At 47.2% G+C, this 19,125-nt stretch overlaps 2 protein-coding genes across 2 annotated transcripts; one reads left to right on the forward strand and one right to left on the reverse strand.

Annotated features, from left to right (window-relative positions):
- Positions 1–1,209: 1,209 nt before the first annotated feature.
- LAYN (layilin) lies at positions 1,210–7,691 on the reverse strand. The gene is made up of 7 exons (XM_027903501.1): positions 7,625–7,691; positions 4,996–5,302; positions 3,305–3,462; positions 2,931–2,969; positions 2,487–2,570; positions 2,213–2,315; positions 1,210–1,550 (listed from the first exon to the last, which is right to left on the reverse strand). Exons 1-7 carry the CDS (start codon positions 7,689–7,691, stop codon positions 1,232–1,234), a joined length of 1,077 nt encoding a protein of 358 aa, XP_027759302.1. The 3' UTR covers positions 1,210–1,231.
- Positions 7,692–16,965: 9,274 nt separating this feature from the next.
- Positions 16,966–18,611, forward strand: BTG4 (BTG anti-proliferation factor 4). The gene is made up of 4 exons (XM_027903526.1): positions 16,966–17,138; positions 17,701–17,838; positions 18,003–18,198; positions 18,435–18,611. The coding sequence occupies exons 1-4, from the start codon at positions 16,966–16,968 to the stop codon at positions 18,609–18,611; spliced, it is 684 nt and encodes a 227-aa protein (XP_027759327.1).
- Positions 18,612–19,125: the final 514 nt, after the last annotated feature.

The following is a 19,125-nucleotide window of genomic DNA, read 5'->3' on the forward strand; positions in this document are numbered from 1 at the left end:
TTTATTATAAACTGAATTCTTGAGTATTAAAACACTTATTTGCTTCCTGGCCGCTTCTGCGCGTGTAAAACCTCAGCCTGGTGCAAAAAAAAAAAAAAAAAAATCAATTATTAAATCAGATTTTGTGCTTGGAAGACCAAACTCCAGCAGCAGCTCATCGCCACTCGCAGCCCGAAGGTTCAGGTTACAGAAGCATCCTTTGTCCGGCAGCTTTTAGCGACCAGCGCTGGCTCTTGCCCTGCTCCAAGGAGAGGGATCCCAGCGCTCCTGGCGAACCCCAGACGTGGAGCGCACATGCCCTCGTGTGGTCACTGCTGCCGCACTGATCCCGCGGCTCCGAGGCTCCAGAGGACACGTGGAACAGCAGAATTCCTAAAATCACCTCGCCTCGATGCCCCCGCAGAGGCGCTGGGCACACGCGGCTCGCTGCCCGAGCTCAGGGAGCCTCAGGCACCCCAAATCTCCAGCCTTTTGCCAAACCTTTGTTTTCCTGGTGGCTTGTGAAATTTGTGGGGTTTTTTTTTTCTTCTTTTTTTTTTTTTTTCCTATTTATTTATTTCCACGCAAGGGAGAAGAGCGAGCTTTTAAGGGAACCCTGTCAAGAGCTAAAAATTCATTTTAGGTGCTCTGTGGATTTGTTCAGCAGCAAAGTGCTGCTCTCTCCTGGAGCCAGGAACACCTGAAAAGGTGTGTAATAAAACATGCTTGACGTGCTTGGTCTCCCCTCACTCCCTCCCTCCCAGGAGGATGAGGGAAAGAATTGGAAGAGTGAAAGCGAGAAAATTTGTGGTTTGAGATAAAGGCAGTTTAATGGGTAAAGCTGCACACACAAGCAAAGCAAACCAAGGAATTCATTCCCCGCTCCCCCCTGGCCATCTCCAGGAAAGCAGGGCTCCATCCCACCCAACAGGCAACTTTTAGCACCTTTGAGACCAGGGGGTCAGTTAAATAAATAAGGATTTTGGATTGTCCTTTACCTTCCAAGGCATATCTTTGGTACAAAAGTGAATCGGGAGGATTAACAAGCCATTCCCAGGGCAAAGGGGGCTCGATGCAAAGCAAAATATATACATTCTTTTCAGTCTGGATCGTTAAAAACCCCATATTCTTACCAAAAAAAAAGAGAAGAATATGGGCCCAATGCAAAACCAGGATGAACACAACGTATTAAAACAAGTTATTAAAACAAGTGCATAGACAGGGCAGGTGGGGTTTTTTTTGGTCCATCTGCTCAGTATCCATAAATCTCATTGTCCACCCAGGTGGACTCCTTGCTCCTGCCCACACGGTCCCCACAGAGCTCGTAGATGTCGTTGGTGACAAAGCCACTGTCGGTCACAAAGCTCGAGGTGTCGGGGGCTGACCTGCCCAGCTCCCTGTGCTCCCGTGCCTGGAAGGAGGAATTCTTGGTGCCAGGCCTGGCCCCAGCCAGATCTGCTTCTGACTGCTTGTTGATGACTTTGTAGATGTCCAGGCTGGGGCTGTTCCCCCCGGGGTTGGACAGCCAGGCATCCTCCTCCTTCGGGCTGGTGTCCATTCGCTGCTCCCTCCTTGGGAAGGGGGGGGGGTGGAATAAAAAACCCTGTTATGGCTTTTTCTGAGGCAAATAAAAAGCAGTGCCACATCTCTTACAGTTAATGCTGACCCTTGAGGAAAGCTGACCCTCAGAGCTTGGGCTCTGCATAGAATTGGGAATTATTTGTCATTCCACACTGCACCCCATGGCACAACCTGGAGACACTGAAGCAGCAAAACCCAACCCTGACATTCCCAAAACCACAACCAGCATCCCCAGCAGAGCTGCTGTGCACACAGGGGAAGCAAGGAGAGGTTGTTGATAAGTATTATTTGCTCCTTTTATCTCCACATTTTTCACTTTCGGAGGGGAGCATCTGGTAATTCAAATCAATAATTCAAGTCGATAATTCCAATCTTTAATAGGAAAGATGAAGTGCTACCACATGAAAATCACTGTCTTGTTTACACTGTTCCCTGACTACTACGTCTGTGAACGCTGTAATATGATATAACGTGATTTACTTAAAATTTTGCTTGGAAATAACTCAGCCTGGGGCACCCACTCCACTTTTTAAACATTTCTTTGGCTGCAAGCAGCCCTCTGCAGAGCACCTCACAGGGTGCCAGAACCAGCTGTAAGGTTACTGCCAGGGAATGCTATCACAGTTGATTTTAACATAAAAAAGCCACTTACCTCCTCACAAAAAGCCAAAAGCAGGAGATGGCTGTAATGACCACCAGGAGCAGCAGCACAGGAATGCTGGGAATAAGGATGTAGGCAAGGCTCTGAACAGGTTCTAGGGGTGAAAAGGAGTCAGTGGTAAGAAGAAATTGGAAGATTCTCATAGTTAATCATCCACTTACAGACAAAACATCAGCAATTTAGCCACTCCAAAGTGATTCAGTCAAAGTGCCTTCTTCAGACCCAGAACGCTTTGCTCTGGGACGGTGTGGGATGCACAACATACCTCTGGCTCCTACAGCTGTCACATTTACACCTCTCTTACGGGGTTCCCCTGGCAACACTGGGCTCAAGGGCTCTGTGGCAACATCTGGAAAGAAGCAGCTTCGTTAATATTGCAGATTTTTGTTTTTTTGAAAGAGCTTAAGAATCATAGAAGTGAGGGTGAGGAGATGGAAGAGACTGAGGGCTGCAAAGATGTGTAAAGGGTACCAGCCCTCTTGTGCTTCAGTGAGCTGCATCAACAGCAGCAAGACTGTTTTCCTACAGGATTAGGGATTATGGAATAGCACGAGGGAAAGTGCAAACTGCAGGGAAGCTTCTTGCTCAGTGAGTTTTCAGTCTGTTGAGCGTGAGTGTAACACGGCGTGCCCACTGAAGGTTAACACATCACTGAAAAAGGGCCCCAAACAAGTAACTCCTCAAACAAGTAACTCCCAAACAAGCTCACCTCTGTGAGGATCCTCTACTGGAGCATTCGTTGGCTTCTCTGAAAGAAAAGAGAAATGCACAGTTTGAGTGGGGAGACCAGTGCACTGAACAACATGACCACCCTCCCCTGGTATCCTCTCCCCCTCAGGCCCCACCTGTGACCTCAAACACTTAAACACTTCATAAAAACCCTCTGAAAATTTATACAAACTCAAAAGAAGCTGCTGATATGAACACTGAGATTACTTCCCCCTGGACTTGCATCCTTTCAAAGACACCCCTCTCCCAGCAGATCCTCTCAGTGAAGCTGAGAAAGGCTTTCCCTGTGTCCCTGCAGCCTCCCAGTACCTTCTCCCCAGGGTTGGGTTTCAAAGCTACGGAATGACTCATTACCCAGGGAATATTTGCAAATGAAGTTATTTTTCATGTTGCATCTGTCGTCGTTCCACTGAAACATGTAAGGACCCCCGACACCTGGCGGGGCAGATGGCTGGTGGTACATCACAACGCAGATCTCACTCCCACAGGATGGCTCGTCCACGTACCAGTTCCTGAGAAAACACAACCAGCACAAACGACCTGACGTCACTTCCCAGGAGCTCAGGCGGGAACACGGCCCAGAGGGGTCACAGCACACCCCCTCCACCCCACCCTTCCCCTGAGAGTACAGTTATTTATTCCTGGAATTCGGATTTTTCACAGAAAAACCCAGCAATCGGGGCGTTAAAGGGCTGAGCCTGAAACCCCTCCGGAGAGATTTGACCTTCCCCAAAGGTGATTTTAGACCCCTGCAAAATCATCTCTCATGGGTTATTTTTTGCTCTCTGGCCTGGGTGCCTCGCAGAATTTCAAGCCCTCTTTGATGAGGAAATGAAACAGCTGAAGTGGGATCTGGTTTTCTCTGTCTAGAAACGCACCGGCACCGTCTTGCAGATAGTTTTTGTTGTTGTTGTTGTTCTAATAATAAACTTCACCACTAGACAACTGTGCAGGCTTTTCCAAGAGTGCACAGGAAGGAGGCTCAGCACCCTGGTAATAGCATTGTTATTGAAGAGGCATCTTCTGCTACTCAGAGGAACTCTTCTAAACTGGGGCTGATTTTGCCAAGTGTTTAATGCCCACTATTTCAGAGCAAACCACGTTTTGGCTGCTCAGCTGGCCCGTGCAACAGAGATAATTCTAGATGTCCCAAGGCATTCCACGTGGGAAAACACCCCTGTGTGTTAAGGCAGTGTTTTTTCAATCCTCCCAGTGCTGTATTCCTCCCTCACTTCCTTCCTCCCCTGGTGTTTTCCTTGGCTTTATCATTTAGCATAAATAAGCTGTGCCTCACCAATGAAAAGGCAATAAAAGCTGTGCCTGTTTCTTAGCAGCAGACCTGGCTCCAGCTTCCCATTATCCACCCCCAATATCTGAACCACAGGAGGAACTTTATTACATCCAGCAGCACTAGAAGCAGTTTTATTCGTTTCTCCACAGAGCAACTGAAATACCTGATGAGCTCCCAAGGCAGGGAGGTCACTGGCAAGATGTTTTTACACGTCCAATAGAAAGAAGAATGCAAATTGGTGTAAATGCTGTTGTGAATGCTTTGATATTTTAATTTCAACAAATGCTGTGGTTTCTCCTGCCTTAAGACAAGGAGGCAGAAATGTTGGGAAGACTTGAACTTTTCACGTCTACAATAAATCCTGCAGCTCTCAGATTTAACTGAGGAAAAAAGTTATTCCTTCAGCAAGCAGAAGGGAAAGAGCCCATTGCTCAGGGATGAACTCCAGGGGATCTGAAGTGCAGGAACCTTCAGGTCATTTTGTGGCTGCCTAATCAGATTTTTTTAAGACCAGATCACTTGTTCTTCCCGCTCCTTTTAGCAACCAAAAATCATCAATTTAGCCCAAGCTAAGCTCTCTAGGTGTCATGTGGAGCAACAGAGAGTCTCCAGAGCGGGGTAACTTTATATCTGGATGGGATGCACCACAAATGGCAGCTGGGCTGGTTCACCTGGCAGCATCCTTTGTGATTGCTGAAGGCAGGTGACAGTCCCTGAACCCTCTGGCCTCCCAGTGTCACCCGTGGGTACCCACCTGAACTTGGCTGAGCTGCCATCCGACCAGGAGTAGAAGCTCTGGCACTCTGTGCTGTTGCCCTCCTCCTCATCATCATCTTTTTTCCTCCTGAGCCCTATCCAGAAGTCTCCATCGGCAGCCAGGAGGCTGCTGATGAAGCTCTCGATCAGCCTCTGCTCCGCGGGGCTCTCGATGCTCACCAGGTGCCCCCCATCAGCCCGGCAGGCCCGCTGAGCCTCCTCGTAGCCGGTCCTGCGGGAGGCATCGTGGAAATACACGATCTTGTAGCAGGGTTTCTGCGTCCCACGGCGGCAAACTGTCTGTCCTGCGGGGAGGGAGGGGGACCTGTCACAGCAGCTCTGCCTGCAGGGCCAAAGTTGGGGGTTAATGATTCCATCTGGGGGAGGTTTGCACTGTTTCTGTGGAAAACACAACACAGGTGAAGGGTCTCTTGTGTTACTGGCCTTGGCAATGGCATCTCCAAGCTTTGCTTACTGCATCAAACAGTTTAGCACTGTCCTTTCACGTCCTGCTCTTCTCAGCTGCCTCACAATTTTTCTGGGAGTTCCAGAGCCTGGGAGTTCCTCCCAAAGAAGCAATGCTGTGCCAGGGAGCAAGCTCACATATGCAGCCTTTCCAGAACAGAGTTCTCTTGCAAGGCTTCCAAGAGGATTTTTTTTTTTTTTTTAAATTTATTGTTATTTTTTAAGGAATTAAGCAGCTTAAATCAGAGATTCCCTTCCACAAGCAGAAATAGCAAGAATTTCTCTCCCGGGGTTTATGGAGTTTCATGGAGTGCATGTTGCAGTCATAGGATCATGGAATGGTTTGGGTTGGAAAAGACTTTAAAGCTCAGCAAGTCCCAACCCCTTCCATGGGCAAGGGCACCTTCCACTATCACAGGTTGCTCCAACCTGGCCTTGGGCACTTCCAGGGATCCAGGGACAGCCACAGCTTCTCTGGGCAACCTGTGCCAGATCCTCCCCACCCTCACAGGGCAGGATTCCTTCCCATCATCCCACCTAAACTTACTCTTTCAGTTTTCGGCGTCTCCACTGTGGAGAACAAGCCGTGTTCCCACAGCTCCCTCTGCTCTGTGCAGTGCTGCTGACTGCCCAGGAAGTAAACAAATGTCTGTTTTCAGGCTGTCAGAAGCCAAGGACTTTCTCGTGCAGAAGCAGCACAGCTTATTTTGGTTACAAGGGGGAGATCAAAGTGAGGAGACACATCATCTGGATTCAGGCACTCGTGTGCTCCTCGGCGGAGCAGCCCCCAATATTTAGGCCGTGGAAACAAACAGTTTTGTTCTGCTCAGTAAATATTTCTTCGCAGACACAATCTGCTAACCGGCCTGTTTGCACAGAGGGAAAACATTCAGCAACATTCGTAACGTGCCCAGAACAGAGGGGATGGGAGGACACGTCATTCTGAACCCCTCCGTGGGTTATTTGCTGCCTTTGCTTCATTTTTAAATATTCCTACATGACCACTGTAAGAGTGAAAGTTTAAGGACCCTTCATACTGGAATTTTTGACCAGTTCAATAGTCAGAATCAGTTTGTTAACATTTTACACAGAAGTTGCAACAGGAACTTTTTTTTTTTTTTTTTTAAACTACAACAGCAGTATTAGAAAACACGTTTCTGGCATAACCTGCATTTCTCTTGGGAACTTTACACCCATACAGGCATGGTGAGAAAGGCAAAGCCCCCTTACCTCTCCTGAGGGATATGTCCACTGCTGTTGTGAAAGCCAGGAGAAAAACACAGATGGCACATTGTTATTAAAGAGCTTCACTAACTTTTTAGAAATACTGTCACAAGCTGCACTCAGGGTGTTTCTGATACACAAATGCGATTTTTTTTCCCCTCTGCCTTATCAGCCAAACTTGTAATTGCTTCCAGCTAAGGAAAAATCTACTGTAGTTCATTAGTGTCTGATTACTGCTCTTTAGGATCCCAGATAGGGTTTAAGTTACAGGGACACTGTCTGTGTAGCTGTAAGCAGTGCTGAAAGGGTTCCTTGTATTCCCCCCTTATCTCCTCACTGCCTACACTGGATCTGCCCCAAAGTCTGCTGACTGCAGTGAGCTCTCCAGGGCAGGGCAGGGAAAAATCACAGAGTCATGAAAGTTGGAAGAGACAGAATCCCAGGATGTGCTGAGCTGGAAGGGACCCACCAGAATCATCGAGTCCAACCCTCAGCCCTGCACAGGCCCATCCCCGAGAGTCACACCGTGTGTCCGAGAGGATCATTCAAATGTTTCTTGAGCTCTGGCAGCCTTGGGGCTGTGCCCACTGCCCTGGGGAGCCTGTTCAGTGCCAGCCACCCTCTGGGGGAAGAACCTTTCCCTGAGATCCAAATCAAACTTCCCCTGACACAGCTCCAGCCGTTCCCTGGATGCTGTCCCTGGTCCCCGCAGAGCAGAGCTCAGTCCTGCCCCTCCCGAGGAAGTTGCAAACCACCACCCCCGAGCCCAACCTTCCCCCGAGCACCCCCCGCACCCGCATCCTCCCCGTGTCGCGACATCCCCGAGCATCCCGACCCTCCCAGCGCCAGGGGCGAGCGGCAGCGGGGCCGGAGCGCCCTGTCCGTGCCAGGGGGGGCGATGCCAGCTCCGGGCAATCCCCCCCTCACACCCCTCTTACCGCTGAGCAGCCGCGCCCCCGCCGCGCAGCCCAGCGCGGCCGCGCAGAGCGCCGCGACCGCCAGCATCGCCCCGGCTCCGCGGGCCGAGGGGACGGCAGGGAGCCGCTCCTCCTCCTCCTCCTCCTCCTCCTTCTCTCCTTCCCTCCCCTCCTCGGGCTCCGGGCCAGCGGGCTCGGCTCAGCCCCGCTCCTTGGGAAGCGGCTCCGCCCGCGCTCGGGATGCGCCTCCTCTGTCCGCTCCCACACCCGGCGCGTTCTTCCCCCCGCTCTTCCCTTCTTTCCCACTCCCAAACTCTCCATCCCTCCGCTTTTATACCTGTCCCACACAACCCTCCCCGTGGCGTGGGGAGCCGCCCCCTTGGGCAGAGCCGGACCCACCCGCGGCGCATCCTCCCTGGGTCGGGATGAGCATCTGCCCTCGGGAAAGCGCAGCACCACACGGGGTTTGGAGCATCAGTGACCCCCCCAGCCCGTTTCCTGGTGGCCGGGAAGCTGCTCCGCACCTGTTTCCTGCAGCGTTCTCCATCCATGGATTTTATGGCTCAGGCTCCAAGGTTTTTTTTTTTCAGGACAGAGCACCGGGATCGATGCTTTGCTTTAAATTAAGAGATTCGTGATTTTTATGTAGCTCAAACCTAGACCTGCTCTCGGGAGTTCAGTTAGAGAAGCTGTTTCTGTAATCAGTAATTTAAATAGAGGCAAGTCCTTTCAGATATCGCGAGCACTGTCCTCTCCAGGTCACCAGAAGTCAGGGATCTCAGAGCTCAGGCAGTGGCTTTGCAGCCTGGGTCATGCCTGTGAAACAGGAACAGCCTTTCTGATGTTTCCTGGCCCTTTCAGAAATGTGGAAACACTTTGTCAACTGGTCTTTTCCCCGACTTTCAGAATTCCAGCCAGAATTAAAGCAAGATTAAGGTCTTCATAAATTTTGGAAAATGTTGAAGCTTCCACTTCCTTCTCTTGGCCACTATTTACAAATAAATGGAAAATATATAGAAAGTAAAGTACAGAACAATAGCATCAGGCTTTCAGCATTTCAGTGTCTATATCTTAATATAATATATATTAGTGTAGGATAAAACTGAGTAGTTATTGCAACAATAATGATAGTAACATCCAGAACATCTTTCCCCCTCTCCCAGGTAGGACCTGATTATTTAGACTGAGGGAAATAAAAAGCAGAGCCAGCTTTAAATGCATAGAATTTGGGCAGAGCAGATATAGTTGGTTCAGCATTTTCATAAACTTTGAGAAGAGGAAGTACTTAACATGAACCCACTTAAGAGCTTAAATAAGGAGGAAGAAGAAGGGAGGCTTTTATGTCTAAAATGAAGACGTCATTTCTGAAAGTGTCCTTTGAGATCTTGTTTTCCAAGTTATTTCTCAAATCACTGCGCTCATCAGCTTTAAAATTTCAGTTCTACTCTCTGCAATTGGGGAATGAAATTGTATTAATTCAGATATATAGTTCTTCTATAGATGTTTAACCTTCAACTCATTTATCGCTGCTTTGTATCTTGGGAATTACAGCAGAAGGAAAGAAGTGCATTAATTTAATTCAAACCTCTTACTCCTGGATTTTATTCTCCTGACAAACATCCGGCCAGGCCAACAAAACCCACTGTATATCAGTAAATCTGGAGTTCACTGCTGATAATAATAAAAATCCCTCCGTGGAGTTCTTCCTTTTATTGCTCCAATTAAGTTTCTGAGAGCTTTTTAGGGAGCAGAGCAGCCAGTTCAGTAACTTTGTTATAAACTGAGTTTTAGTGTTTGCAGGGGATAAAAACCAAAAGACAGCCATGAAAAAAAATCAAACAACTAACAGTGAACAGGTTGTGAAGATCCCTTTGGCACGTGAAATTCAGAAATTTAGACACACTCTCTTATCCTTGAGGTTTTGGGGTTGCAAATCGTCCAATAACTATATTTAGCTGGCCTAAACTTCATTTACCTCATATACTTTTTGCTTCCTGCTATCTTTGGCCTGGACTTTCAGTGTCCCAGAGCCTACAGCATCCCCCTTGCTTAGGGAATTTGTCCCTGCACCACTGTGGAGACAACAGAGCTTCCAGGGGTGCAGGAACTGCATGTCTGAATCAGGTCTGGAGTCTGGATTTGAACCCTCAGTGATGTTTATGACTGATAATAAGCTGAACATTATTCTTATTTCACTCAGAGGGTTAATTTTTATTTTTTTTTAGGGTTATTGTAGTTGTATAAAGTCATTTATTCAGTGAAATCAATCAGTCATCTCTATGGCTGCAAGCTCTGGCTCTCATCTGTTGTTACTGAATTTAAAAAAAATAAATAAATGAAAGAAGAATGTGAGATTCAGGGAACTGTTGCTGGCTCCAGCCAGAATTCAGAAAGCAGACTAATTGATGGTAATGGATGGGATGCCTTTTGGAATTATTAATAGGGAAAGGAGGGTTGCTGACTTGCAGGAAAGACCTGCAGAGCTCAGCACCTTTTTTTCCTGCACCTCTTGCTGATTGCTCTCGTCTGGCCTGCCTCCCAACCCCAGGCTCTTCAGTAAAAATGGGCAAGACTTTTTACTAAAATTAGAAAAAAAAAAAAAAAAAAAAGAAAGAAAGAAAGAAAATTGCAGAGTCAGGCTGGAAATGTTGTTACAGAGCTTCATGGTAGTTGTCTCAGTTTCCTTTGCTGGTGTGAATTGTGTTGATGGGCTGGGTGGAGCACTGATTATCCAGCGAGGGCAGCAGGGGCTCCAGCAGCAGTTTCTGTCTTCAGGACGTTTCCACTCAGGTTCAGGCTCCAGCCCCAAGGAGTTACCACCACAGGCCTCAATTTTATTTGTTCAACAGCAATAAATGGAAATAAATGTGAGAAGAGAGGCCTTTGACTGTAAGAGGGGTCAGAATGGGAGCTGAATGAGGGCTGCAGAGGTGGAGGAGAAAACACCCTTTGGTTTGTTCTCCTGTTTTCCAGTGTCCTGTGTGCAAACCAGTGCTTGACCCAGCACAACTGGCACTGGTGCCTCCTGCCTGGGACAGGAACCCAGCACATTTCCCTTGCCTAAACCACTATCCTGTTGATGCCTCTGTTTTGTGCCATCAGAATTCCCGCTGAGATGATCCTCCACACCTTTTTACCTGGCTGTGTGGCTAGTGATTGTTGCTCTGGGCAATCAGCTAACTACACTGCCTGGCAACCAGGCTGATGGAAAGCCTTCCAGCCCCTACTTGGATAAAAACTGGGATTTTGTTTTAAAAAAACAAACCACCCTCCCACAGCAGGTTCCAGCACTATTATTGAAATTCCTGAACGTTAAGCCAAGTGGTCAGAGTAGAAATCACTTATCCATCCAGTGAGTTTAATATTTAATCATTGCTTAAAACCCCCTTCACTTGCTGGGTGGTTAAATAAAACATGAAAAGTAAATGAAATTTTTTTCTTCCCAATATGTGAAGGATGCAACCAAGAAAAATCCTTAGCCCAGTCTTGGTGCATAAGCAATTGAGATAACCAATTTAAACACAACAGACAGGTCCAGGAAAGCTCCTACCCTTGTTGGACAGGCAAAATTCTGGAAATAATGCTGCAAATAAATATCATCAATAATTTTGCACCGGGAATGAGGGTAAGGAGGATTTATAGTGCAGTTTTCCGGACTGGGGTTGGAGCAGGGAATCCTGTGCCTTGTTTTGATGGCAGTGAAGTTAGTGATTGTGGAGCAGTGGGTACAATCAGCTAATTACACTGCCTACAAACCAAGCACTGCTCGTGGGCTCGTGGAATTCAAACCTAGAACACAAAGAAAGCACTGCCAATAATTATATTAATATACTCTTGCTTTTAAAATAATAAGGAATTAACAATAATGGAGAACATTGGTCATATCACCCTTATTCTACTAAATACAAAGCCTTTATACCACAAATTAATTGTGCTTAATAATTAAAACTGCAGTGAATGCAACACAAAGATAATTTCAAGAGTGCAAAGACAAAGCAATTAAATACTAAAATACAAATTATTATCGTGCAGCACAATGGAAAGGGGAGATGAGGAAAACCTCGGCATGGAGTCCTTGCTGGTAGCTGAGTCCAGAGCTGGAAGGACAAATACAGCTGCTGTTTTGCTATAATTTGGGATTCATGCAATTGCCATTCGAAGGTTTTTCAGGCTGACAGAATTTCACTGGTTCCCCCCCAAAAAATACAGGAGCACAGATCGTGCTGTCAGTCAGATGTGAGGCTACTCAAACCTTTTGCACTAATTTGTGGTAGCCAGAGAAATCAGTAAATCTGCCCTGCAGAACAAGCTGAGTGTGTGTAGGGAGTGAGAATCAATGATGTAAGGAATTAGAATCAATTATGTCCCGTGTCTATCAGATGTGTATGCAATTAATAATGCAATAAAACAATTTTATGGGGATTTATCAAGCTAAATCAGGAATGAGATAGGGTCTGAGAGGTTTACAAGGATAAGTTTGCCTGCAGATTAATCAGTTTTGCCAGCCTTCACCCACAAACACCTTCGTGTTAAAATGCACAGAAGGAATCCAGGACTTACCCCCAGGCAGCTGACCTTGCCATCATCCTGCACCTGGAATAAAATGCTGAAAAAGGGAGAGCTGCTTCCCTCTGGATTCCCTCCCCAGAGCACCCAGCAGAGTGTCCTGTCCCTGGCAGACGTTCCCCCGGGGATGGTTCCCGAGGAATGTCCCGGCTCTTCTCGGAGTGTCCCCAGCCCGTGCCGTGGGTCAGCCCCACGCCCTGCACCCTCTGTGTACACTCTGTCACCATGGCCACCCAGGCAGGGCTCCTGCAGGGGGACTGGATGTTCCCCTGGGACGGGCAGGTGGCTCTGGCCACGGGAAGTTCCGTTGCAAAGGAGGTTTCCATGGGCAGGGTCCACACGGGACACAAACGCGGATTTTCCGCCCTGCTCCTGCTCCTTGGGGGGGCTCCAGGTGAGGGTGGTCCTGGTGGCACTTGTGGCACTCCAGCCACGTCCCTCTGGGCTCATATCTGGGCACACACTGGGGCTTCAGCCTGGTTTTATCCACACCAGGAGGCCCCCAAAGTGCCAAAGAGCTCCAAGGGCTGAATGCCCTGTGCTCCTGGCACTGGGCTGCAGTGGGAGCCACAGGCTGAACCTCTTCACCCACTTGGGACTTTCCTCACCCCTCTCCCTATTTTTTTGGGGGTCTACCAAGCCATTTCTGTTTGCTTGCCCTTGACCTCCTCAGCCCAATGCATCGAGCACTGCTCTGACTCCTTCCTTCTGAAAATCATCCACCACCCACAGAAATCAAGTGGCTTGCAGGGGCAAGATTGCTGCTACAGAAATGCACTTCATTTCATTCCTTCCATGTCCTCAATCCTTTAAAGCAAGAAAACTGCAAAGAATTCTGCAGGGCTGCCAGAGTGTGTGTAGGGAAAGAGTGTTTGCTCTTGGCCTGCAGTTACTGGAGAAACTCACAGTTCGTGCCTGGGCTTGCCTGGGGACCCAGGAGACCAGTAATTTAATCTGCCCAAGAATTCTTGGGCTGGGTTAGGGGCCTGATCTGAATCCCACTGAAGTCTTTGGACAGATTTCCACTGGTTTCAGGGAGCTCTGGATCAGTCCCATGAATGTCCAGGCACTGTGGTGCAGTGGTTTGTAGTGGTTTGGCTTTTTTTCTTTTCCTAATAAGGATTAAAAACCCAACAGCATAATTTAACAAAAGGCACGGCTGTCTCCTCATTTATCTCATTTATCACTCAGAACACTTGGCTATCCAGTGAGTTTTTTGCTAAATCTTCTGGGATGCTGCTCCTGTTTGGGAATGAGTGGTGGCACCATTTGCTGGCTGTTAGCTAATAGGTCTCACACTGGCACGGACTGTGCCAATTTTGGTTTAGACATTTTGTTTCTCAGCTGTTATTAACCAAATAGGGCACCCAGGGCCTTGTTTTCTTCGAGTCAGAGACAACTGACAGCACTGTGAAGGATCTGAGTTCAATGAATCCACCTAATTAACCCAGGTTTTCTGGTCACTGGAATGAGAAGGCAGAAACACTCCCTGCTCTTCTGGTTCCTGTGCCATTAACAGCAAAAAAGCCTGAACTCCTGCATGGTGTTAAAAATAGCAAGTGAAAAGTACTCAGAACTTGTGCATCGATGACCACGTTAATAATTGGAGCCAACTGGAAGAACTGCCAAGAGCTTTGCTCAAATTTTCCCCCCGTTTGTCGTTGCAAAAAATGTAGAACTTAACCTGCCTTTTGCCCCCCCAGCACCCAAGAAGTGCCTGCAGGGCTGGAACCTGGTTTCTCAGGTGAGGAGTTTGTTTGCCTGCAGTTTACAGTGCGAGCCATGGGAACAAACAACCCAACAAAAGAGGTGGTGGAGGGATTCAGGCTCCTCTTTGTGGAATCCACTCACTTCACCCCCCTGTCACAGGATTTCTCCGCTCCCAGGGCCTGCCTGAACACGTTGGAGAGAGCAGGAAGGCAGGAGATGCTTCCAAGCCCCAGCCACTCATGTGTCTCACTGATCCAAACCAGCATTTATTAAGGAAAGGGCAGTAGCTGGGTAATTCCTGAGGCTCAGATCCACATGGAAATCACAATCAAATCGTTCACTCCAGGGCACGGGGTGGACTCCCCACAAAAAAATGCCATGGAGTCAGAGAAATCAGACTCAACAGCAGCTTCCTAAGCTTTGGCAGGAAAAACAGCATCATGCCAGAGGAGTCACAGTCTGCGTGCCTGGGATTGTGCATGGACTGAATTTATTGAGAAGAACTTTGAAAATTATAATTATGTGCATTGCCCATCATTTGTAGGTGGCAAATCTTGCTCTCTGGTGTTTTCCTGGACACCAATTTTGGCAGTGGAGTTAGCCCCCTCCCAGATCTGAGGTAGTTACCTCCATTTTTTTTTTTTTTATAATACCCACTTCTGTCTCTGCACTGCAGCAAAATCCACGTGATCAAAAGTTTCAGGTCCCTTGAGAACTTTTGCTTTTGTTGTTGTGGAGTGTCACCATGCAGCAGAGTTTTAAAAACCAAAGAAACACTGATGTGGCCCTAAACATGGCCTGCAGTGCTTGCAAGGGGATCAGCGACCCATCAGCTCTCTGAGGTTTTTTTAAAGCAAGTTTAATCTCTGGAATAAAACTCAGGCCTCAGGCACGAAAAGCCAGTTTCCCTGCTCAAGAATGTTCATCTGCTGCCCAGAGCTAATTCTGGGGCTGGATGCAGACAGACAGCAGTGAGCAAAACCCTCCTCATGCTGCCTAGAAAGAGGCTGAAAAATGTGGTGTGGAAATTCTTCCAGGCAGTGCACAGCAGTGGTTTCCTGTCTACCAAAAAAAAAAAAAAAAAAAAAAGACAGGGAACAGGCAACATTATTCCCTTATTCTACATGTGGAAGGGAAGGGATGACTCAGGGCTTGCTTGTGTAGGGAACAGAATCCTCCTGTGTCATCCCAAGCACCCAAGAGCAGAGCACATGATGAGGGAACTCTTGTGGTCACAACACTGGGGGTCCTTTATTATCCTGGCACTGCTGAGGGCTCTTTCTGAGGATTCATTATCTATCCCAGGCTTTGATTTCCCTTTCATTTGAGTGGTTGTGGAAAGGCCCCCTTTTGTTAAGGAAGTATTTTGATACGTGAGAAAAAGGAAGAGAGGACTTATGGAGTTGTTTTGTTACTTATTATTTATAGATTTTATTCATTAGTTTATCATTAATTTACATTTCTATGTATTTTTATATATTATCTATATATTTATATACGGATAGTACACATTGCTTATATATTTATATATATTTATATGTAATTTATATATATATGTGTGTATATAATACCTACATATATGTATGTGCATATATAATATGTACATATATTTATATGTACATATATTTATGTGTCCATGTAATACATGTGTATTTATATGTTATTATACTGGGTTTATATATTATTATATTAGTTTTATTTATACTATTATATTTAGTTATACTGTAGCCAGACATTCGTGGTTTAAGGCACTTTTCTTCAAAGCTGGGTCCTTCTGCCAGTTTGTGCCTTCACACTCCATATTTCTCATCCCTGTTCTTGGAGCACAATCAGCTCCCAGGACTGAAATGTGAGCCCTGGAACTGCTGGGCTGCAACATCTCCAGCCCCGCTAAAGAAACCCTTTAAACACTCAGCTCTTTTTGCCTCCATTTGTTCTTTTGTCTTGGCAGTTCCTGATATCTGCAGACACAACTTCCTGAGGCAGCAGAAGGGAAAAGGGACACATCAGCTGTTCTCTGGCTGTCAGACAATCATTGCTTTTAAGTTTTAAACAATGAGCACAACCCTCACGTTTGAGGCTCTGCTTGTGTGCAGACTCTTAAACAGAGCCATCCCCCACCCCGTGCCTGAAACAACCCAAAAACTAAATCAATCTCTAGTGGCAATATGTTTCTAGGAAGATTAATGACATGATAACTGCAGAACTTTTCTAAATGAAGAGTACCAAATGTGAGGGCTTCATACAGAAAGTAGTGAAGTCTACCAGAAGCAGACAAGCACAATTCTAATGATCAGTTACTAAGCCTGGTATTATTTTTTTCCCCATGGTGAATATTTCACTTGAATGTTTCGCAGGTATTGAGGGACAAATCAATCGAATATGCTCTAAATCAACCCTAAAAAAAAAGGAGCTGATATTGGAATAAAGCCAAGCAGGTTGAAATGTCTTTGAAATCAGTGTTAGTTAATCTACTGCCACACACCTGAATCTCCTGCACACCTGAGTGTTGTTATAACCCTCAGAGCCACGTAATTCCCTGTTCTATATAAAGCCTGAGCAAACTGCACCACAGAAAGGGAGAGTTTGGGTGCTGAGGGGTTTTCCTGTCCTGTGCAAAGGGTGTAGGGTTTTATGTGTTTTCCTGGAGAGCCTCTTTGAAGCTTGTTCATAAAGTGTATTCCAGATTTTCACTGTCTCTGCTCTGAAAAGGTAATGTTTTTGGTCTTCTTTGTATTTAAAAGAGCAATGTAATTAATTATAAGTTCTGCTAGTTGCTGACTATACGTGATATATAATAAGTAGCACTATATTTTAAACTCATATTTTATATAGGCTGTTAACTTGCTTAGTGCAAGTGCCTTCTAGTAATGCATTAAATTGGTTTCAATGCCCAAAATTAAATTTATCCTTTATTTGGCAGCCAGGCTTATCTAGGCTCTATCTGCCCTGGCTTGTGCAGGTTCTGCAGCATCTCTTCTTGGAACCTGGTAGTACCTTAATGTTATTAAACCTGTCTAGTGTAGTGTCTCATCTGCACTGGTGACTGTCCAACAGCTGAAGCACCTCGTGTGCCGTGATTGAAGATGAAAGATGAAATTGCTGCCGCCGTCTTCTTCATCGCAAAGCTGGTCAAGAGGGAAGACAAGCTGTGCAAGCATAAAATAGACAAATTTGCAGCCAGGCTGACCACCATCCTGTTTGAGAAGTACAAGAACCACTGGTACCCAGACAGCCCATCCCGAGGACAAGCCTTCAGGTGGGAGGACAGGAGAGGGAATGGGGACTTTGTGTGGTGTTGAAGAGGTACTGAGCACCCTGGAGGCCTTAAATTGGAAATAAATGATATAAAATTGCAAGGGAGCCACTTGGTTACCCCTTGAGCTCAAGGGAAAAAGTGTTATTAACTGGTGAAGATGCACCTGTTTTTCAGGGTGTGCCTGTGATGGTGTGAGTAGAGACTGAGGTAGAAGTCTCAGGACAATATGCACTAAGTGTCTTAAGTAGCCTCTGACTCCTTGGAAGCAGAACTTAAATGTTCTTAGAGTGACTTTTGGAATTGTTCTAACTGCCTTTAGTTCTCATAAACTACTGATGAAGCGAGTCAGGGCTTTATGTGCTTTAAACAAAGCCTTATTTGAGTTTATAAATCAGCTCCTTAGCCTGAGCTGCTGGTTGGGGCTCTGACTGAGAACTTGCAATCATCAGGCTGAAGGTGTTGAGAGAACAAACAGTGGTTTTTGAGGGTGTATTCCTATATGAGCAGGACTTGCCAAGCTGCAGTGCAGTCCGAGATCCACCTGGGCTTTGCTCTTCCCCAGGTGCATAAGGATAAACAAACAGCAGGCCAGAGATCCCCTGCTGGAGCAAGCCTGTGTGGAGAGCAATGTGGACTTCCAGGAGCTTGGTTTGCCCAGGGAGATGACTCTGTGGGTTGACCCCTTCGAGGTGAGCTGCAGGTGAGTTCTGAAGGGGTGGCTGATACACCTCAGGTGCTCTGGGAGAGTGTCATCAACTCCAGCCTTGGTGTCTGAGGGTCCTGCTCACCTGCTGGTGTCAGCTGGCCCCTCAGGGCTGTCCCTGCTTGTACAGAGCTGCATCACACACCTCCAACCCCTTCCAGGTACGGGGAGAAGAACCAGCCCTTCACCATCGTGCGCTTTGACGGGGAGGAGAACCCCAAGCTCCCGCAGCTCATCAGCTATGCCGTGGAGAGGGCAGCCCTGGACTATCAGTCTGGTACCTCCTCGGATGAGGAGAACTTCCACAGCAAGCCCAGAGCCATCCCCACTGTCAGCAACCCCAACAGTGTGTACCAGGTGAGCGGGCAGAGGGTGATGTTGCTGCTTGGGCTCAGCCCGGAGAAAAGGAGGCTTTGGGGGGATGGCTCGACTTGGATATCTTGGAGGGGTTTTTTTCCAACCTAAACGGTGCTTGGAATGGGATAGAGCTTTTTGTAGGAGCTGCTCCTCAGGCTTCCTGATGAGGGAATGCAGCAGCCTTTCCCCCTCTTCCCCCAACACCCTTTAACACGGTCCTGTTTCTTGCTGTTCAGTTCAGTGACTACTACAAGGCTCCCACCCAGCCCTGGTCCCCGTATCTCCCCAGGATGACCTACGTGGCTGATGGCTCCTACTATGGCCAGCACAGGGGTTACAAGTTCTACAGGCCCTCAGCTGCTTTCTCAGGGCCACCTGTGGACAGGTACCACTGGGTCAAAAGCAAGCCGTAGATGTGTGGCTTAGGCTGTCCTTGGAGCACTGACTGTGGGGTGGGATGAAGGGGCTGGCACTGAGAAACTCCATCCAAACACAAAGCACTTGCTGTCTCTAGTCCCTGCCTGTCTTACTCTGTATGTCTGGAGCTTTTTCTGGGGGTTATTTATCTGAGTTTTTAAATGCCTATATTAATGCCAACGTTGAAAAATTGATGTGAGTCCTGTGAGTTGAAAAGGAAATGCGAGTATCAATAAACTGTGTTTTCTTTAAAAGCCATCTGATCTGCTACTGGTGCCCTGAAGGGAGTTCAAAAGCTTTTTGCTGGAAACACAAGCAAGTCAAGAGAGGGGGAAAAATCCCCCTAAGTTGCTTTGAAGGACAGCGTGGTCCCTTCTGGCACAGGCAGCAAGGACAGCTGAGCTGGGAGCAGAGACCTAAACATCACCAGCAGAAATGCTGAGGGTGTTTAGTGGCTCATGAAATTGTTTGAATTGCCCTGTGCTGGTGGAGGAAGGAAGGATCTTGAGT

The sequence above is a fragment of the Empidonax traillii genome, unplaced genomic scaffold (genome assembly GCF_003031625.1).
Source record: "Empidonax traillii isolate 1590-97213 ecotype Southwest subspecies unplaced genomic scaffold, ASM303162v1 scaffold975:size500420, whole genome shotgun sequence".
In the NCBI taxonomy this organism is placed as follows: domain Eukaryota; kingdom Metazoa; phylum Chordata; class Aves; order Passeriformes; family Tyrannidae; genus Empidonax; species Empidonax traillii.